The 19,985-nt window shown below is 43.9% G+C and overlaps 1 protein-coding gene across 2 annotated transcripts in view; it reads right to left on the bottom strand.

The window, feature by feature from the left end:
- Positions 1–19,985, bottom strand: part of TBCE (tubulin folding cofactor E) — a 75,822-nt gene that overhangs the window by 9,171 nt on the left and 46,666 nt on the right. For both annotated transcript variants that reach the window (XM_008689565.2, XM_008689566.2), the window contains exons 4-8: positions 10,919–11,104; positions 6,680–6,768; positions 3,575–3,674; positions 1,689–1,791; positions 448–524 (exon numbers count right to left, since the gene is read on the bottom strand). In XM_008689565.2, coding sequence (XP_008687787.1) covers positions 448–524; positions 1,689–1,791; positions 3,575–3,674; positions 6,680–6,768; positions 10,919–11,104 — 555 coding nt within the window. The remainder of the gene's footprint in view (positions 1–447; positions 525–1,688; positions 1,792–3,574; positions 3,675–6,679; positions 6,769–10,918; positions 11,105–19,985) is intronic.

Here is a 19,985-nt window from a genome sequence, read left to right as displayed (position 1 = left end):
AAGCTTTTACATATACGTTGGTACATCAACCTTAAGCAGATACTGCTAACTAAAATGCATTATTTGAAAAAATAATAAAATATATTTTATATATTTTATAAAATATAAAATAAAATAAAAATAAAAAATAATAAAATAACTAAAATGCATTATTTGATCCTTACAAAGCATTTCCTACAGAACCTCCATTTAGAAACAGAAGTTAAAAATGTTCTGTGAAACTAATAAAATTCTTGTCTTCAAATATATTTAACTCAAGGCTCTCACTCTGATGGGCTTTTCCTTAGTTAGAACCAATAATCAGTTGGCGTCCTACTCTGTGAAGAATAAGCATGTTTCTAATTCTTACTGGCAAATCCTTTAAAAAATTAGCGTGCGGCATCACGGAGACCGTTCATGTATTCAGACTAGATGGCGACACACGAACGTTAAGTAAACCCTTGGTACCTTTCTGAAATGAAAAGATCGTTAGACTCGAGGTACAGCTCCTCAAGGACCGGCCACCCAGAGGCACATCGGAGCACCTAGGAGAGAAACTGAGTTCAGGCCGAAGCAGTGTCTCTTGCATGCTTCTTCCCGTGTTAATTACTACAACCTCCACTTTAGTTCAGCTCAGTTACTGTTTTAGAAATAAAACGCACTATGGACGTTTCATCACGGACTCTAACTCAGGCCGGGAGTGCTGGTGGGCAGGTGACAAAGGGTTTCAATGACATGGGAGTGTATACAGTCGGCACTCTGGTGGCTGTGAATGCGTCCTCCGGGGATGTCCTGAACTGCACGGGGCACCTGTAAAGCGGCCCTGCAGACGGGCACTGCGCACACGCTTATTCTGTGACACAGTTTGCTTCACCAAAGGAAGGAACTTGATGATAAACACCATTGCTCAGTTCTCAATGCCAACCCGGGTGTGTAAAGAATACACTCATCAGACGGTGTTTCCCAGCAACTGTTCCTACGTGTTCTCACGTGGACCACCATCTCTAGCACCGGCATGTCTATGCGCCTGCCTGTTCTCGTGCTAGATCTAAGCCCATCGCCAAGGAGGGAGCCCTAGGACACACGCGCACCAGGGAAGGTGACTGGTCTCTAAGGGCGGTGCCTCAGTGGCCTTCCACAGACAAAGGGCTTTGCTGGGGAGGTACTTATCTGTGCTTGGTGTGAAAATGGAATATTCTGGGCGTGTGAGGTCAGTCCAGCTCTGATAGAAAATAGCAGTGCCAGATATAAGTTCCAAACGCTACTGGATGAAGGACCCACAAGTCCACTCTTAAACCTAACTGTATACAATGAGCAGTGGATTCCAGGAGCCAAACTTTAAAGGAGGAAAGGATGTGAGAATCTTCCAGCAGCTCTGCCTCAGAGCACTTGCGGGAAAGCTCCATCAACAGCTAAGTCGAGGGCTCTTTAAGTTTGGCATATGTTAACTGCATACCACCACGGAGTGCCACCGTCCAGAAAGACACCAGAACAATCCAGAAGGAGCTGAGAGAGAATCCCGACTCCCAAAATATAAAATTCTACTTTACTATGATTCTGCGACTCCTTTCTGTGAGGCAGTTTAAAGAATCCTACTATTTGGATAATAGGATGATTAAAGCGAGGCCACAGTTGTGCTTCCGTTCCCTATTAAGCCAAGAATTTCAAATTTCTTATTTCTGGGTAATAAACCAAAGAAACAGGATTACCTCTGCCCATGTTATTCCTGTTCGGTTAAGGACTAAAACCTTCAGTGCGGGAAATGTTCCGGTTCGAGATGGTGAACCCGAGGGAAAGCGGAGTTTATTCTCACTGTGTAGAAAAGAAGTCACAATGTGTTGACTGCCTGCTCCCCAGAAGGCCCGAGGGAAAGCCCCCAAAAGCAACAGTTTGAGATTTAATATGAGAAGTTTGGTTTGTTTCGACCTTAAAGTGAAATTAATTAAAAACCGAGGGAGTCCAGACTACATTTTCAGTATTTGCGATACGCGACTTTTTGGTACCTGACGTGCACAGATGTTCTCAGAGGACCGGGGCAGCTGGGCTGAGCGTAAGGCTCAGGCGATCCGAAGGTCAGCCCCCAGCCTCGCAAGGCCCCGGACTCCGCTAAAGTCAGCGCCCTCTCCAGCATCCTGCTGATACGCTGCCCCGGGGGCTACAGTCCTGGTCCTCCACAGTCTCTAAGCCACTCTTGCTATCAGGATGGATAAAATCAATCACTGCCTTCTCCACGCTGTCTTGTGATCCTAATCTCAGAAAGCGCTCAGTCCTGAGTCACTGTGAAGAAGGTACCACGAAACCACATGAGCCCCTACTTCCAGAAGAGGAGGCGCCAGGCGTCAAAGGACACCACCCTTTGCCCTCTTTGGAGCACCACTGATTGAGGCCTGACTCTCCGCTCTAACTGAACCTGCCTGACCCAGGTATGGCCCACCTGCCCATGCAAGGCTGGCTCGAGTACTTTCATACTTTCAGCCTGGCTGAGCCCTCGGAGAATCAGGTTCTAAGACTAAAACGAACCCAGTGTTTGAAGAGGCCTGGAAAACAGTGCCATTAGTGAAACACACAGATTGCTGGACGATCCTTATCAGAACCAAAGGAAACAGCATTCCAACAAAATGGCTCATTCCAACAGCAATGAAGTGCCAGAAGTTTCTGAATGAACAAGCACTTTTCACAGCCCCTCTCCTACCCCCCAGTTAATTATCAACTCCCCCAGAAGGCCCATCCTGCATGGTTAGGCTCACAAGAGACACAACGATCTCCCAGCCAGCCAAAAGTAAAACACATTCTGCCCTCCACCCCCCAAAAAAGGGGCGCCTGGCTGGCTCACTCAGTAGAGGGTACAACTCTTCATCTCAAGGTCGTGAGTTCGAGCCCCATGTTTGGGGGAGAGCTTAAAAATAAATAAGGAAAGGGACGCCTGGGTGATTCAGTCAGTTAAGTGTCCACGTGTTATGATGAGCACTGGGTGTGATACACAACTAATGAATTGTTGGACACTACATCAAAAACTAATGATGTACTGTATGCTGGCTAACTGAGCATAATAAAACAAATTAATTTTTTTAAAAAGTGTCCAACTCTTGATTTTAGCTCAGGTCATCATCTCAGGGTTGTGGGATGGAGTCCAGAGTTGTGCTCCACACTGGGCGTGGAGCCTGCTTAAGATTCTCCCTCCCTCTACCCCCCTCCCAACTCGCCTGCACTCAAAAACAAAAAAAAAAAAAAAAAGAAGAAGAAGAAGAAATTAAACTTAAATTCCACTAAGCCGGGGGCGCCTGGGTGGCTCAGTCGTTAAGCGTCTGCCTTTGGCTCAGGACATGATTCCAGAGTCCTGGGATCGAGCCCCGCATTAGGCTCCTGCCCTGCATCAGGCTCCTCTGCTGGGAGCCTGCTTCTTCCTCTCCCACTACCCCTGCTTGTGTTCCCTCTCTCGCTGGCTGTCTCTCTCTCTGTCAAATAAATAAAATCTTAAAAAAAAAAAATTCCACTAAGCCATCTCCCCCTCTCTCCCACAGAGATGCCGTGAGGGAATAAGGAGGGATCAGAGGTTTTTACACCAGGTGACAAATGGATGCCCAAGAGTTCATACCTGAGATTAAGAACTTCCAGGTGTCCGAGCTGATCAGCAATATCTAGGACTTCATCCCACGAGGACAACAGGTTTCTTGACAAGTCTACTTTTCTGATATCTCGAAGCGCACGTTAAGGAAGAGTAATACAGACAGATCCACACAAGACGGAAGTGTCTTCACCTCTGCATTCTGGAGCCCGGGTCTGCAGCTTCTCACCTGACACCCTCTATTCCGCTTGAAAGTTTTTCATGAGCACATGCTACTTTTACCTTAAGTCACCCAACTCTTCATTTAGAAATGAAAACGTTCACTGTCATCTGCTGCAAACTTAAGACAAACATCTACAGTCAAGTAAATAAGAACCAAACGTCGTCACCAGTGCTAAGCCATTCTAGCAATATCCAACAAAAGAGAGAAAAAAAAAAAACAATGATGGCGAGTATGAGCTATTAAGCGCCTAAGGTGTACCCACGGGTCTCATCCTAGGCACTCCTTCCGGCAGCTGCCTCATGGCCACGCACGGCCCTTCTCCTATGGCGCATTGTTCCACTCTGCACCGTGGGGACCCCCAAGTCATTAGCAGCACCCCCAAAACAGACGATGGGGGTTAGTGTGGACAAAGGTTCTAAAGTGCTAAGAATGATTTGGGAATTCAGAGAAGAAGAAACCAGCAGGACAGAAAGAAAAAGGCGCCCGAGCTGAATGCTTCAGGGGAACGTGCCATCAAGAGGGGGCACAGCTCAGCAGAACCCCCAGGGCAGAGAGACGGAAGAGAAGCCTGGGACAGGACTGGACCCATTGAAGGAGGGTCTTACGCACAACTGTGCAATGCTGGGAAATCATTCGTTCCCGTGTTCCACAATCATGGCGGGGGCCAGGAGTAGAGCAGTGAACACAGCAGTCGCGGTCACGGAGACGGCGATAAGCACATGCCTCTGCGATATGCCACGTACAGACACAGGCTCAGAGTAGCAGCCAAGGACGCAGGAAAGGGGTGTGTGGGTATTTCATGTATGCTGCTCATGGAAGACTGTCTTCTCTGTGAAGGTGCCATCTGAGCAGAGAACCAAAGGAAATGAGGAAATGCCATCTGGGAGATAAGCATCCGGGGAGAGAGAACAAGACAAGCAAAGGCCCTGAGGTTAGAACAGGTTTAGATAAAGGGCATGGGAGGTGCTGGAAATGAGGGCACAAAGGCCGCAGGGGCCAGGCCACACCACAAAGGGCCTTGCAGGCCACCACAAAGTCTTGGCTAGTCTCCGACTGAAATGGGAGCTTCTGGGGGGATCTGGACCCACCTGCTACTGCTCAGCGGGGTGCTTTCATGCCTCACAGTCAAGCTCCAGCCACCTTTCGTTTCCATGATGCTTCTAACTCTGGACCACGGGGTTGGTTAGCAAGGGTAGGGGTCCAGTCCACTAATCCTTCCCTCACTCACACTCTCCATCGTGTAGGCTAGGATTAGAAACACACCTGCTAGTCTATCCAGAGCACACAGACCACCTGCATCCTGAAACCGACTCTTAACAACCTGGCAGTTGTCAGGCAGTGCCCCTCGTGCGCACACACAGGCCAAGCGCTCCCGGTGCTACCTGGTTCCTGCTCGCAGAACCCGGCACACAGCCAGCTGGCAGAGCAGGAGGCAGCTCGCCCCCTCTCCAGAGCAGCTTCCTGGGCTCGGCACGCTCAGGGCCGCAGTGCTCCCGCGGCCTGACATCCCAGCGGAGGGAGTGACCTCAAAGTGTCCACCCAAAGGGACAACTGGATCAGACATAGATAATACTTCCGCTTCAGGTGAGAATTCAATCAGCAACTGGAAGACATTCATCACTGTACCCACAAATATCAGCCATCACTTGGTTATCTCACGAAACCACATCTCTTCAAGACTCGGGGGATGTTTTCCCCGGGAAAGAACAGCATCAGCGAGCAAGATGCTGACTCCCCAGGACCCTGCTGACAACTCTGAGCAACCAAACAACTGACGTTCCCAAACCCACCCACTGGCCACGTCTTCTCTGATACGTTGAAAGTAAGTCTGGAACCACCCAACTCCCAATCTTCCGAAATCATTTAGTAGCCGGCCAGGCAGATCACAGAACGTTCCACACACCGCTGTGGCGTCCTGCTCCTTACCGAACTACTCCATCCGCTTTGCTTCCCCTAACCACAGAGGATGGGACCACATTGGTTCAGCTCGCTGGGGCCCCTGGAGGGGCTGCTCACTGGCAGGGTGACCAGTCCCAACAGACCCCCAGGCTGAGGGGTTCAAGAGCCCAGACACACTGGCTGAAGAGCTCTGCTCTCCTTCTGTCACCACACAGCAAGCACTACAGGGACAGCTAGAAACAGCTGGCTCAAGACTACCGCTCCTCTGCCATCTCCTCCCTCAGAGACAACGGATTATCAACTGTCTTTGGCAGATATTATCACACACAGATTAGGCAGGCTTAAAGAGTTGCGAGAAAACCTTTCAAAGTTCGAGAAAGTCTCTTTCATTTGCCAGTGGGATTTTTCTTTTAAACTTATCTCCGATATTTTTAGTTGTGGACATGAAAGCAACGTAGGGCAAACACAACCACAAACCACTTCTAGGAGAAGGCAGGGAAGAGAGAGCACGCTTTGGGAAAGCCCGTTTTGAGGGGCCGTGCCAGGCCGCCCGCGGCTGCGTGAACCGGGAGAAATCTGCGCGCTCACACGAAGCCAGGCCAGCGGGGCTGCCGCGGGGGCCCCGGGCGCGGGCGAGGACGCCAGCTCCTCTGCGGCCCTGTCCGGACCCCACGGTCCGCGCACGCGCCGGCTGCCAGGCCCCGGGCGCGCCGAGGGCGCTCAGGAGCGGGGTGACGGCGTGGGGCAGAAGGCGGACGCCAGCCAAGTGCGGCCCGTGTGACGAGCCCCGTCCGGACACTCTGCTTCCCATTTCCTTGGCGGGGGTGGGTCACGCTGCCTCACCTGAAGGCACAGCGCTCCGAGAAGGTAAATAATTTCCTGGGGTGGTGACTGGCCCCGGGGAGACGGATGCCCTGAGGAAGAAAGTCGGGGAGAACGGGCACCGGGCGGGCTACTGGCCGTGTCCGGCGTGAGCGCCAAGTCCAAAGTCAGGATCGCAGGGAAAAGGATACTAGGACATGCTTTGGCAATTGCTCCTTTGTCGCCAGCACAATTCACCGCACAGTTCCTCAGAGAAATGTCTTGCAACTTGCTCAGCTGACTGCATGAAAAACATATAGTTCACACGTATGCATAAACATGTACACGTCCACCGGCCCTTTAAAAAGTTAAAAAGTATTTCATATAAAAAGTTACCAAAAATAACCAGTACCAGTACCCAGCAGCCAGTTTCAGAAATAAAGCCTTACTAAAGAAGAGAAAGAAAGTGTTACACTATAAATATAACTAAAGTCCTCCGTGTCCCATTCCAGGATATTCCTTCTGCCTCTGCTCCCCCACACTCGATGTTTGGTTAAACTTAAGCGTCTAATAGTTTTACTACACATTTCCGTATCCCTAAACAACCACAGCATTCCATCTATAATGAAACTTGATGTAAGTGGTATCCTATTGCATATATCCTCCTCCAGGCTACTTTTCCCCCAACGGTATTTTGTTCAGCAGTGAGATTGGGCTTCGTCCACCCGTGTACTCTACGGCATTTGTTTTACATCTTATAGACCACAATTAATTTATTGACTCCTCTGCTGACATTCAGATTATTCCCAACAGAGCTGAAGGAAACACTATCGTATGCTTCTCACATTCACATGTGAAAGTCCTTCTAGGGTTATACCCTGGAGAGCATGCGTTTCTTCAGCTTTACTACGTAATCTCAGAAGCCACGTTTTAAGTGTAGAGGACCTGCATTTTCTACTCATTGAAAGAGCCTGTGTGGTATCTAGAACATGGAGTCTAGAGCCTTACCTCCTGGGTTCAAATTCCAATTCCACCACTTCCTTTGGTTTTAGGGGAGGTCGAATCTCTGTGCTCAGATTCCACAGCTATAAAATGCTGTGGTTTACATACTTGTTCATAGCAGTGTTACCGATGTAGCTAAAGGGGGAAAACAACCCATATGTCCATCGATAGACGAATGGATAAACAAAGTGTGGTACGTCCATTCAATGGAATATTACCCAGCCTTAAAAAGGAAGGGAATTCTGACATACGATACAACGTGGGTAAACTTGAGGACACTACGACAAGGGAAAGAAGCCAAGCACAAAAGGACAATACTATAGGATTCCACTTATGTGAGGTCCCTGGAGGAGTCAACTTCACAGAGACAGAAAGCAGCATGGTGGCTGCCAGGGGCTGGGGGCTGCTGTTTGACCGGGGCAGAGTGTCATTTTGGGAAGGTTCTGGAGATGGACGGTGAGGATGACTGCACAACACTGTGAATGTATTTAATGCTACCCAACTATACACTTAAACTGGTTAAGAGGGTAAATTCTGTGTTGTGCTTTTTACTATTTTTTAAATGCTATAATTTAGTGTTTGTGAAACCTCAGGATACTGCCTAATATACAGTAAATTATTTTGTAAGTATTTATAAAAATAAAAACTGACCACCTTTGAGGGAAATACTCTGATCAAAATGCCAGGCATGCACTATTACAGACATGAGAAACTGGGGGAAAGGTAGCAACAAAGGTCTAGGGCAGAAGTTCCCAAACTGGCTCAAGTTCATGGCGCCCTTGGTGTTTCAATAATTTTTTCAGTATGTCCATAAGTCAAAAAACAAAAAAAGAAAACAAACAAAAACACTGCAATTATATTAAGTAGTTAGAGCCAAACAACATAATAATTATTTGTGACCCACAAACTTAGTGTCAGTTGCGCCCAACACAACTTCCCAAACCCTGGAATCAGATTGGACATCACTACCTCCATTTCCTGTTCCATGATGATTTTCGAGAGATACTTGTTTTTTATCACAGGAACACCAAAAACCCAGCTTTGCAGGGATGGGACACCAATAAAAGGACTTGTAGGATTATCACGAAAATGAACCACCTCAAAATAGTAGTTTGCTCCGTGTCCAACAGAGGCCTCTGTTTCCCTCTAAAATTAAAAATACCCCACTGTGCCGGCTGTGTTTGCTGCAGCGCTCAGGGAAACCTTGCACAGAGCTTGGGAGCCCGGGCCTCAGTACAGACCTCACCCTGGAGCCAAAGCTATCTCCAAGCGAAGTCATACATACTTGGGGTTTTTATTGGGGTTTTTTAAAATTCCATTTCTATAAGTCTTAGTGGTACAAACTCAGAGCTGGTCAGCTGGATATTATTAAGGAGATACCATGATGGCTACAAGTGGACCAGCATTCACCCGCACTCTCCTATGTTATCCACAGCAGGTCTAACAGCTTAGGTGTTGTTTCGTAAATGAGGAGACTCAGGCTTAGAACTCAGGAAGTGTCAGAGCTAAAAGGTGGCTTAGCTAATGTCTGAACCCAGCCTGACTCCAGCACTGGGTCAGTTCCAAGGGAGATGCTAGCTAATTATGGAACGCCATGATATTCCAGTAGTTGGGTCATGCACCAAAAGAATTCATGAGTTAGACAGTAGCTCTTAAGGTAGGGGAGGAAAATCTGTTTGCAATTTTCACAGAGCCATGGTATTCAGATTAACCAGTAAGAAAAAAAATGTGCTTCTTTTGGGGTAAAAGATATTTCAACATTTGCACTTTTTTCCCCAATAGTTGCATTTTAAATGGGAAGATGAAGCAAAGAACTCCAACCCTATAAAGCACATAGCTCTTTAAATCTAAGTAAACCAGTAGGATAAAAAGCAAAAAATATCCATGAGTTACCTCTCAGTGGTAGCATGAGTCACGACTTCCTTTTGTTCAATTTCTATTTTCTAAATTCTCAACAATGAGTGTAAGCTGCTTTGTAATTAACGGCCAAGTTGTTGCTTTTTTTAAAAATCTTGACTTATTCTGAGTTTTCCTCCTTCACATATTTTTTATTGAAAAAAAAATCCCATACAGGAAAAGTATATGCGTTAGCCTACCTATACATCAGTACACATCTCTGTGATTTTAAATAAATATGCACAGGTCACCACCACCCAGATCAAGAAACACGTCCCCGGAACTCAGCAAGTCCTCTTTGTGCCCCTGACGGTTGCTTCCTCCCCTCCAAGCGGTCTATCCTGACTTCTGACACTATCGATCAGTTGTGCCTGTTGTTGACCTTCACACAGACAGAATCATTCAAGGTGTACTTCCTGCGTGACTACTTTGGCTGGACGCCGTTAATGAGATTTCATCCGTACTGTTGCACCGAGCAGTAGTTTTTGCTCACGTTCACTGCCACAGGTGAATACAACATAATTTATTTCTTCATTCTATGTTTATAGGTATTTGGATGGTTCCTCTGAGTTTGTTGTTGCTAATGCGGGTCACCCATGCGAAAAAGCAGAGGTATCAAGAAATGAATTTATTCTTCAACATGGTCACCACGTGCACTTTCCATGTGGTGTATGTTAAATCGTCACAATAACGGCAAAATAAGGTAGTGAATGGACTTTGAACAAAACCAGTTTATTTGACTTGAGAGACTTTTCGAGAAAGTAAAAGACGCCAAGTGGCTACAAATGTATCTCCACTGTGGCCACCAGAGGGCACTAATAGGCCGCCTTGTCCTGGTCAGGGTCAACCATCACAGTACTGACCATCAGCCTGCATCGCCTGGAAGGTTCTTGTGCAGTTGTGTTTTTGTGGAACATGAGTTTCTACTCACTGTGATTCAGACTGAGCATCGGAGTGGGCAGAAGGCCTCTGTTCACAGAACCACAGTGTACAGAGTTTCTTAATAATTTGGGGTACTTTTTAAAAGCAAGAACCCATGGTATTCTGATCCAGGTCTAGGAAGGGACCCAGGATTCTGCAATTTCACAAGCACCCCAGGGAAGAAAGGGTGTGCGTCCAGAGATGGAAACTAACTCGGTTCTAGATAGGCCCAGCATGCCACATGACAGGTAACAACTTAGACCTCTGCTGCCATTTCGGACCTATCTGCCATTCTGACCCACTAGAAATGTCACCATGAAATAGAAAAGGACCAAAATGTCAATCTCAATTACTTATTAGACAAGACAGCTGGTACAAATATTAATGATGGGTAAACTAATGTTTTAATTCCAATCCAGAAAAGCCCAACAACCCTACACTAAATTAAGAATTTTAATTTCCCCAAAGACTCAGTCCTCAGATTCCTCTGATTTCAATCTGCTGTTTGTGCAGAAAGGACAGACCAGTTTGGAAGCAAAGTTTTGAGTATCAACGTACAGTCTGCTGAATTTCAATTCTAAAACAGTGATGAAACCATCAAAGTCAGTTCTGCCGTTATCAAGCCTACGTACCTTTGCTGTTTTATAACAGAGTCAAAACCAATAGTTTCCACAGGTTTATTTCCAATTATAACAATTTGCTCTTTTCCGTCTTCCTCTGGTCCATCTTCTAACACATAGCGATTTTTAACTGCAGTGAGAAAGTCCACTCCAAAATTTACTTTGTTTGGACGAATAAAGGATCCTCCTGTTGGGTGCCTGGGAAAAAAGAGAAATGGAACCGATAAAATATCATCAATGCGGACATTTAAATAAGATGACATATTCAAGGGGTGCCTGGGTAGCGTAGCGGTTAAGCGTCTGCCTTCGGCTCAGGGCGTGATCCCGGCGTTCTGGGTTCGGGCCCCACATCAGGCTCCTCCGCTGTGAGCCTGCTTCTTCCTCTCCCACTCCCCCTGCTTGTGTTCCCTCTCTCGCTGGCTGTCTCTGTCTCTGTCGAATAAATAAATAAAATCTTTAAAAAAAAAAAAAAAGATGACATATTCGAGAGGTGCTCAGGTGGCTCAGTTGGTTAAGTGTTTGATTTGATTTCAGCTCAGGTCGTGGTCTTGGGGGCGTGAGACTGAGCCCCGCGATGGGGAGTCTGCTTGAGCATTCTTTCTCCTCCCCCCGACCCTTCCCCCTACTCACACACACACACACTCTCTCTCTCCCCCTCTAAAATAAAATAAATCTTTAAAAAAAATTTTTTTAAATAACATGTTCGAAAATCCTTTATAAACTGTCAGTCTGCCACAAATGTAAAATGTCTACATTTACAAATTTGTTTATAAATATAATAGCAAATAAAAGTAATGATACAATTTTTTTTTAAGATTTTATTTTTAAGTAATCTCTACACCCAATGTGGGGCTTGAACCTATAACCCTGAGCTCAAGAGTTGCACGCTCTACTGACTGAGCCCGCCAGGCACCCCAGTAATCACACAATTTTAAAAAAGAAAGAAAAAGAAAATATCATCCACCCGAATGGCCATAAATGCATTGCTCTGAAGGTTTGCCAAATTTTCTCTGCTGAAAATTCTAAATCAGCATAAAAGGGAAAATAATATACAAATGTATAATCAATACGTCCGATCAAAATGGGTTCTGAGTTTATGGAAGTGTAGTAAATCCAACAGATAAACAGACAAGAAATACGGAACAGACAATTCACATAAGAAACAGAAGTATTAAATCCATAGGGGAAAGTTTTACCTTGCTTATGATGAAGAAATGCAAATTCAAATAATGAAACTATGTTCAACAAAACTGGCAAAAAATAAAGAAAAATCCTAACACCTCAAAGACTGCAAGGCTGGGTTTGGTTTGATTGTATAAGCATACTCCTGGGAACTTGTCAGCAGGCAATAATTTAAAAATAAAAACAAAATTGCATTTACAAAGATTCTGTATAATAGCATTTGTCTGTAACTGAGGAGCTCTGGAAGCCATAAAAAAGCCCAGCTGGATAGGAACTATTAAGTAAACCGGACAGATGTAGTCATTAAAAATTCTAGCTGTAACACTTAATACAATTACTCAGAAAATAATGTTGAGATTTCTAAAAACTGAACCAAACTGTACATGACACAACTATAGAGGAATCACATGTACACAGATGAAGACTGAATAAGGACACAAAGAGATGAAACATTTGTGGGTAACAGGCCTAGGTACAAAATCTTTAAAAGTAACAAACCTGGACTAAATATATTTTAAAAGGTTAAATATGGGGCACGTGGGTGGCTCAGTCAGTTAAGTATCTGCTTTCTGCTCAGGTCATGATCCTGGGGTCCTGGGATCGAGCCCCGCATCAAGCTCCCTGCTCAGTGAGGAGCCTGCTTCTCCCCTTCCCTCTGTCTGCTGCTCCCCCTGCTTGCGTTCTCTCTCTTTCTCTCTCGCCACGCCCCTCCTTCTGTCAAATAAATAAACAAAATCTTAAAAAAAAAAAAAGTTAAATATGGGGCTAAAAGAGAGAATGTGGGAAGAATTCTATAGAAATATAGGATATTTCACCACAATTTCTATTGTGGTTTTAGAGCAATTTTTAGTAGATTTAATATTAAGACTAATTGTATTACTGTATGTAATGACCACTTTGTCAGGCTTTTCAAGAGATTCTAAATGGGTCTCTGGATCCGTTAAATTTCAGGCTTCAGCATTACATCATGGCAATGAGACCTTATTTTCAGAGTGATCTAAGTATCCACTATAAAATAGTCATAAATGTTATTATCATTTGATCACCTAAGAGAATAAATGACGAAATACATAAATGGCCCAAAATTATATTATAAACACTATCTCAGCTCATAACCTTTTGACTCTTAAAGAAATCAAAGCTTCCTAGAAGTCACCATAATTAAAAAGGATGAAAACTCAGATTGATAAATTTCATCCATATAAACATACACTTTTCTGAAGTGGGTTAAAATCTTTAAAAAACAGAGATGACCAGAGCGTGAAAGGGGCTTGTGATGCCCAAAAGTTAGAAGTGATGCCACGGGTAAGAAGAAAGGGCCCAGAGGTTGTTAGCACCTCAGAGTGTGGGGTCCTGGAAGCCAGTGAAGAAAGTAGACAGCTGGGTCCAGCGCCGCGAAAGGACGCAAGGTGACGGCTGAGGCTGGCCACTGAATCTAGCGCCGGAAGTTAACCCTGGTAGGAGCCGTGGGGCAGCAGCCCGGTGGGCGAGTTCCAGACAGTGAAAAGACAGGGAGCCCTGGCTACTCTCACCGCGAGGGGCTTTTCTGCAAAGGGGAGAAGAGCACAGGGCAAAGGCCGCAGGAACACAGGGGATCAGAAGAGGGAATGTCTTATGATGGGTGGGCGTATCAGATCTGTATGCTGCTGAAAATAATCCAGCAGTGAGGGGAGAACTGATGATGCAGGAAATTAAATTCTCTGTTGCAGTAAAATCAAGTTCTGAGTCTGTACAATATGTTGTGATATCAGAGGGTCACAGACTACCAGAAGCTTCCTAGAAAATATTACATTTATCTGTAGGAGATGTTCATATTGTACAAAACACAGTTCTGGGGGCGCCTGGGTGGCTCAGTTGGTTAAACATCTGCCTTGGGCTCAGGTCATGATCTCAGGGTCCTGGGATGGAGCCCCGCTAGGGCTCCATGTTCAGCAGGGAGCCTGCTTCTCCCTCCCCTTCTGCCCCTACATTTCTGCCCCACTCAGGCACACTTTCTCTCAAATAAATATTTTTAAAATATTTAATTTATTTATTTATTTGAGAGAGAGAGCATGCATGAGCAGGGGGAAGGGCAGAAGGAGAGGGAGAAGCAGACTCCCCTGCTGAGCAGGGAGCCCAATGCTGGGCTCTATCCCAGGACCCTGAGATCATGACCTGAGCCGAAGGCAACGGTTAACCGACTGAGCCACCCAGGCACCCCTAAATAAAATCTTTAAAAAAAACATACACACAGTTCTGTTTTAAGAAGCATAGTTATGCTACTCAGCTGAAGAGATCAAATATAGTTAGCATCATTTTTTAAGAATTATAAAGGGATCTACTTCAGAGATTATCCAGGCTAGGACTTCTCAAACATAACTTACAAAGCAGAGAGTCATCTGAAAATCTTACTGGATCCCAAGAATCTCCTTGTTTAGAACAATGCTCCAGGGTATTCTGACATCAGTGGGCCTCATGTCCCACCTTAAGCTTTCATCTAATCCAGCCCCGTTTCAGTTGGGGAAACTGGCGTCCACTGTTAGACGTATCACAGCCATGACCAAAAACCTTGGATTTCTGACTACTAGTCCTTTCCCACATTTCCTTCTGGGCTTATAGATATAAATCAATGATTTATTTTGGTAAATTAAGCACATTACCTAAATTAAATTTCTAATCAACATATATCTTCCCTTTAAGTTTTATTTTTATTTAAGTAATCTCTACACCCAATGTGGGGCTCAAACTTATGACCCCAAGATCAAGAGTCACACGCTCTTCTGACTGAGCCGGCCAGGCTCCCCAACAGATACGTTCCTCAGATGCGAGGCAGGAGCAGGACGGGGATGGGGCAGCTCTGGAGTCGGGCAAACCTGGGATCCTTCTGGGCTCCATTACATACTGGTTACACGGACCTCAGGCAGCTGATCTTATGCTGTCAGCCTGAATCTCCTCATCTATAAAGCCCTATCAAATGAGGTTATTTATAAGGACTAAATAAGCGATAAAAAGCCATCACTACATTGCTTAGCGTAAGCCTTTCTATACAGACACACAGATCAATGCAGCAGTCCTTTCTATACAATATTGTATCTAATATGCTGTGAAACATAAGCCAACATCTTCTGAAATACTGGGATATCCCAGAAGCCACACTCAAGCAGGGGCGCCAAATGTGTTCAGTTGGGCTCCTATGGTGTCTAACACCAATGACATCATGACATAACAATTTCACCATATGCACTATGTGCAGTTTTGCTAAGAAAAACTACAGTTATTAACATGCGCAAGATAAAGTTCACACGCAACCTCAGGCAAAGTTGTTCTCTACTGCTACATAAAAACTGCCCCAAAGCATAGTGGCTTAAAACAATGGTCTGCTATTTCTTGTAATTCTGTGGGTTAGCCTGGCTCAGCTGAGCTGTTCTTGTTTCTCCTGGTGTCAGGTGACATGATCCGGGTGACTGCACTCAGCTGGGAGTCAGCTGAAGCTTTCACAATCCAAGATGGCTCCAGTCAGATGACTGGCACCTGGGCTAAGGTGGCCTGTAATCAAAGGGGGCTGGCTGGGCCTGTCTTCTACATGTGGCTGTCCAAATTTCCCAACATCTTTTGTTAAAAGACTGTCTTTTTTCCTTTGGATATTCTTTCCAGCTTTGTTGAAGATTAATTGACCATATAGTTGTCGGTTCATTTCTGGGTTCTCTATTCTGCTCCATTGATCTATGTGTCTATTTTTGTGCCAATATCATACTGTTTTGATCACTACAGCTTGGTGATAGAACCTGAAATCTGGAATTGTGATGCCTCCAGCTTTGCTTTTCTTTTTCAAGGTTGCTTTGGGTATCCGGGGTCTTTTGTGGTTCCATATACATTTTAGGATTGTTTGTTCTAGCTCTGTGAAACTAGGGTTTCACATATAGGGACTGCATTAAATGTGCAGACTGCTTTGGGTAGTATAGATATTTTAACAACATTTGTTCTTCCAATCCATGAGCATGGAATGCCTTTGAATTTCTTTAGGTCATCTTCAATTTTTTTTTCATCAGTGTTTTATACTTTTCAGAAATCAGGTAGTTCACCAGGACTGATTCCTAAATTTCTCTTTCTGCTGCGTTACTAGCGAATAGAATTGCAAAAGTTTTCTGTACATTGCTTTTCTATGCTGTGGCTTCACTGAATTCGTTTATCGGTTCTACTAATTTTTTAGTGGAGTCTTTTGGTTTTCTATGTAGAATATTGTGTCACCTGCAAGTAGTGAAGTTTTACGTCTTCCTTGACAATTTGGATGCCTTTTATTTCTTCTTGTTGTCTGATTGCTGTGGGGGGATGGGTTAAATAGGCGATGGGGATTAAGAACTGCACTTGGGATGAGCATCAGGTGTTGTATGGAAGTGTTGAATCACTATATTGCACACCTGAAATTAATATTATACTGTATGTTAACTGGCATTTAAATAAAAGCTTTAAAGAAAAAGAAGTCAACTTTTGAAATAAGGATATACTCAATATAAAACATCTGATGTGAATATAAATATATTCAATGTATCTAAGAAACATGTCATTCAAAAAGGAAGGAGTGGGGGAAAAAAAGCTTCCAGGACAAACTAAAAGAAACTAAAGGAATTTGTAATTACCAAACCAGACCTACAAGAAATACTGAAAGGGGTCCTCTAAATAAAAAGAGCCCAAAAGTAACATAGGCCAGAAAGAAACAGACACAATATACAGTAACAGTCACCTTACAGGCAATACAATGACACTAAACTTCTATCTTTCAATAGTTACCTGAAAGTAAATGGGCTAAATGCCCCATCAAAAGACACAGGGTATCACATTGGGTAAAAAAGCAAGACCAATAGATATGCTTTCTGCAAGAGACTCATTTTAGACCCAAAGACACCTCCAGATTGAAAGTGGGGGGAGGAAACCACCTATCATGCTATTGGACGTCAAAAGAAAGCTGGGGTGGCAATCCTTGTATCAGACAAATTAGATTTTAAACCAAAGACTGTAATAAGACATGAGGAAGGACACTGTATCATAAAGGGTGTAGCCAACAAGACATAACAATTGTCAATATTTATGCCCATAACATGGGAGCAGCCAAATATATAAGCCACTTAATAACAAAATCAAAGAAACACATTGACCATAATATAATAACAGTAGGGGACGTTAACACTCCCTTCACTGCAATGGACAGATCACCTAAGCAGAAGATCAGCAAGGAAATAAGGGCCTTAAATGACACACTGGACACACTGGGCTTCACACATATATTCAGAGCATTTCACCCTAAAGCCACAGAAGACACATTCTTCTTGAGTGCACATGGGACATTCTCCAGAAGAGATCACATCCTGGGTCATGAATCAGGTCTCAACTGGTGCCAAAAGATTGGGATCATTCTCTGCATATTTTCAGACCGCAGTGCTCTGAAACTCAAATTCAATTACAAGAGGAAATTTGGAAAGAATTCCAATACATGGAGGTTAAAGAGCATCCTACTAAAGAATGAATGGGTCAACCAGGAAATTGAGGAAGAATTTAAAAAATTTCATGGAACAAATGAAAATGAAAACACAACTGTTCAAAACATTTAGGATGCAGCAAAGGCAGTCCTAAGAGGGAAGTATATAGCAACACAAGCCTTTCTCAAGGAACAAGAAAGATCTCAAATACACAACCTAACCTTACACCTGAAGGTGCTAGAGAAAGAACAGTAAATAAAGCCTATACCCAGAAGGAGAAGAGAATTAATAATGATTAGGGGCGCCTGGGTGGCACAGCGGTTAAGCATCTGCCTTTGGCTCAGGGCATGATCCCGGTGTTCTGGGATCGAGCCCCACATCAGGCTCCTCTGCCATGAGCCTGCTTCTTCCTCTCCCACTCCCTCTGCCTGTGTTCCCTCTCTCGCTGGCTGTCTCTCTGTCAAATAAATAAATAAAATCTTTAAAAATAATAATAATGATTAGAGCAGAAATCAATGAAATAGAAATCAAAAGAACAGTAGAACAGATCAATGAAACTAGGAGCTGATTCTTTGAAAGAATTAATAACATTGACAAACCCCTGGCCAGACTTACCGAAAGAAAAGAGACAGGGCCCAAATAAACAAAATCATGAATGAAAGAGGAGAGATCACAACCAACACTGAAAAAATACAATTATAAGAACATATTATGAGCAATTATATGCCAACAAAAAAGACAATCTGGAAGAAATGGATGCATTCCTAGAGACATCTAAACTACCAAAACTGAACGAGGAAGAAATAGAAAACCTGAACAGACCCATAACCAGCAAGAAAATTAAGGCAATAATCCAAAAATCTCCCAACAAACAAGAGCCCAGGGACAGATGACTTCCCAGGGGAATTCTACCAAACATTTAAAGAAGAATGAATACCTATTCTTCTGAAGCTGTTTCAAAAAAATAGAAATGGAAGGAAAACTTCCAAACTCATTTTATGAGGCCAGCATTACCTTGATCCCAAAACCAAAGACCCCACCACCAAAAAGGAGAATTACAGACCAGTATCCCTGATGAACATGGATGCAAACATTCTCACCAAAATACTAGCCAACAGGATCCAACAGTACATTAAAAGGATTATTCACCACGACCAAGTGGGATTTTTCCTGAACTGCATGGCAGGTTCAACATCAATCAGTGTGATACACTAAATTAGTAAGAGAAAGGACTAGAACCATACGATGCAGAAAAAGCATTTGACAAAGTACAGCATCCTTTCTTGCTGAAAAGTCTTCACAGTGTAGGGATAGAGGATACATACCTCAATATCATAAAAGCAATCAATGAAAAACCCACAAAGAATGTCATTCTCAATGGGGAAAAACTGAGAGCTTTTCCCCTAAGGTCAGGAATATGGCAGGGATGTCCTCTATCACCACTGCTGTTCAACACAGTACCAGAAGCCCTAGCCTCAGCAATTAGACAACAAAAAGAAATAAAAGCATGCAAATTGGCAAAGAAGAAGTCAAACTCTCACTCTCTGCAGATGACATGATATCCTATGTGGAAAACCCAGAAAGACTCCACCCCAAAACTGCTAGAACTCATACAGGAATTCAGTAAAGTGGCAGGATAGAAAATCAATGCACAGAAATCAGTTGCATTCCTAGACACCAACAATGAGACAGAAGAGGAAAAATTAAGGCATCGATCCCATTTACAATTGCACCAAAAACCAAATAAATGGTTTGAATAAATCTAACCAAAGAGGCAAAGCATCTGTACTCAGAAAACGGTAGAACACTCATGGAAGAAACTGAGGAAGACACAAAGAAATGGAAAAACATTCCATGCTCATGGATTGGAAGAACAAATATTGTGAGGTCTATGCTACCTAGAGCAATCTACCCATATTCAATGTCAATTGTCAAAATACCATCAACTTTATTTCCACAGAACTGGAACAAATCATCCTAAAATCTGTATGGAACCAGAAAATACCCCGAATAGCCAAAGCAATCCTGAGAAAGGAGAACAAAGCTGGAGGTATCACAATCCCAAATTTCAAGCTGTACTACAATGCTGAACTAATCAAAACAAGAAGGTATTGACACAGAACAGAAGAGAGAGCCCAGGGGAGAGACAGAAACCCCAATGATCAACCTATGACAAAGAAGACAAGAATATACAAAGGGGAAATAGCAGTCTTCTCAATAAATGATGTCAAGAAAAATGGACAGCTACATGCAAGAGTGAGACTGGATCACTTTCTTAGATCATGTACAAAAATAAATTCAAAATGGATTAAAGACCTAAATGTAAGGTCTGAAACCATTAAACTCCTAAAACAAACACAGGCAGCAATCTGTTTAACAGCATTTTTCTGGATATGTCTCCTGAAGCAAGGGAAGCAAAAGCAAAAATAAATTATTGGGACGAC

This window comes from Ursus maritimus, unplaced genomic scaffold (assembly GCF_017311325.1).
Source record: "Ursus maritimus isolate PB19 unplaced genomic scaffold, ASM1731132v1 scaffold_7, whole genome shotgun sequence".
Lineage (NCBI taxonomy): Eukaryota > Metazoa > Chordata > Mammalia > Carnivora > Ursidae > Ursus > Ursus maritimus.
This window is presented reverse-complemented; position numbering and strand designations above follow the sequence as displayed.